This window comes from Bison bison, unplaced genomic scaffold, assembly GCF_000754665.1.
Source record: "Bison bison bison isolate TAMUID 2011002044 unplaced genomic scaffold, Bison_UMD1.0 scf7180017848542, whole genome shotgun sequence".
NCBI classification, from domain to species: domain Eukaryota; kingdom Metazoa; phylum Chordata; class Mammalia; order Artiodactyla; family Bovidae; genus Bison; species Bison bison.
In genome coordinates, this window is record NW_011479115.1 from 1 (window position 1) to 459 (window position 459).

At 73.0% G+C, this 459-nt stretch overlaps 1 protein-coding gene across 1 annotated transcript in view; it reads right to left on the reverse strand.

Annotated features, from left to right (window-relative positions):
- Positions 1 to 315: 315 nt before the first annotated feature.
- Positions 316 to 459, reverse strand: part of LOC104992544 (tuberin-like) — a gene marked incomplete at both ends in the record, with an annotated part of 9,513 nt that continues 9,369 nt past the window's right edge. Inside the window, one exon of the mRNA XM_010845468.1 lies at positions 316 to 451. Coding sequence (XP_010843770.1) covers positions 316 to 451 — 136 coding nt within the window. The remainder of the gene's footprint in view (positions 452 to 459) is intronic.

Genomic DNA, 459 nt, shown 5'->3' on the forward strand with positions numbered 1-459 from the left:
CCCCTCCCTGCAGCGTGTGGTCCTGGGGCTCCTGTGCCGTGTACGACAGCGGGGGCTACGTGCAGGAGCTGGGTCCCAGCCTGGAGGAGAGCCGTGCACAGCTGGGCTTCCTGCAGCTGCACAACTGGATCGACAACAGGTGGGCCCCGCGCTCGGCCCCTCCGCCCGCTCCCTGCACGCGCCGCCCCGTCCCCACGACACCTGCTGCCCGAGCCCCTTTGGAGAGCACCGGCCTCTCCCAGCGCTGCCCCCTCCGACTCCTGGCCCCTGCCCGTGCCCTCCGCGCAGAAGCCGCGCCGTGTTTGTGGAGCTGACGCGCTACAGCCCAGCCGTGGGGCTGCACGCCGCCATCACGCTGCGCCTGGAGTTCCCGGCTGCCGGACACGCAGTGGCAGCGCTTAGCGTCCGCCCGTTCGCGCTGCGGCGGCTCAGCGCTGGCCTCTCGCTGCCGCTGCTCAC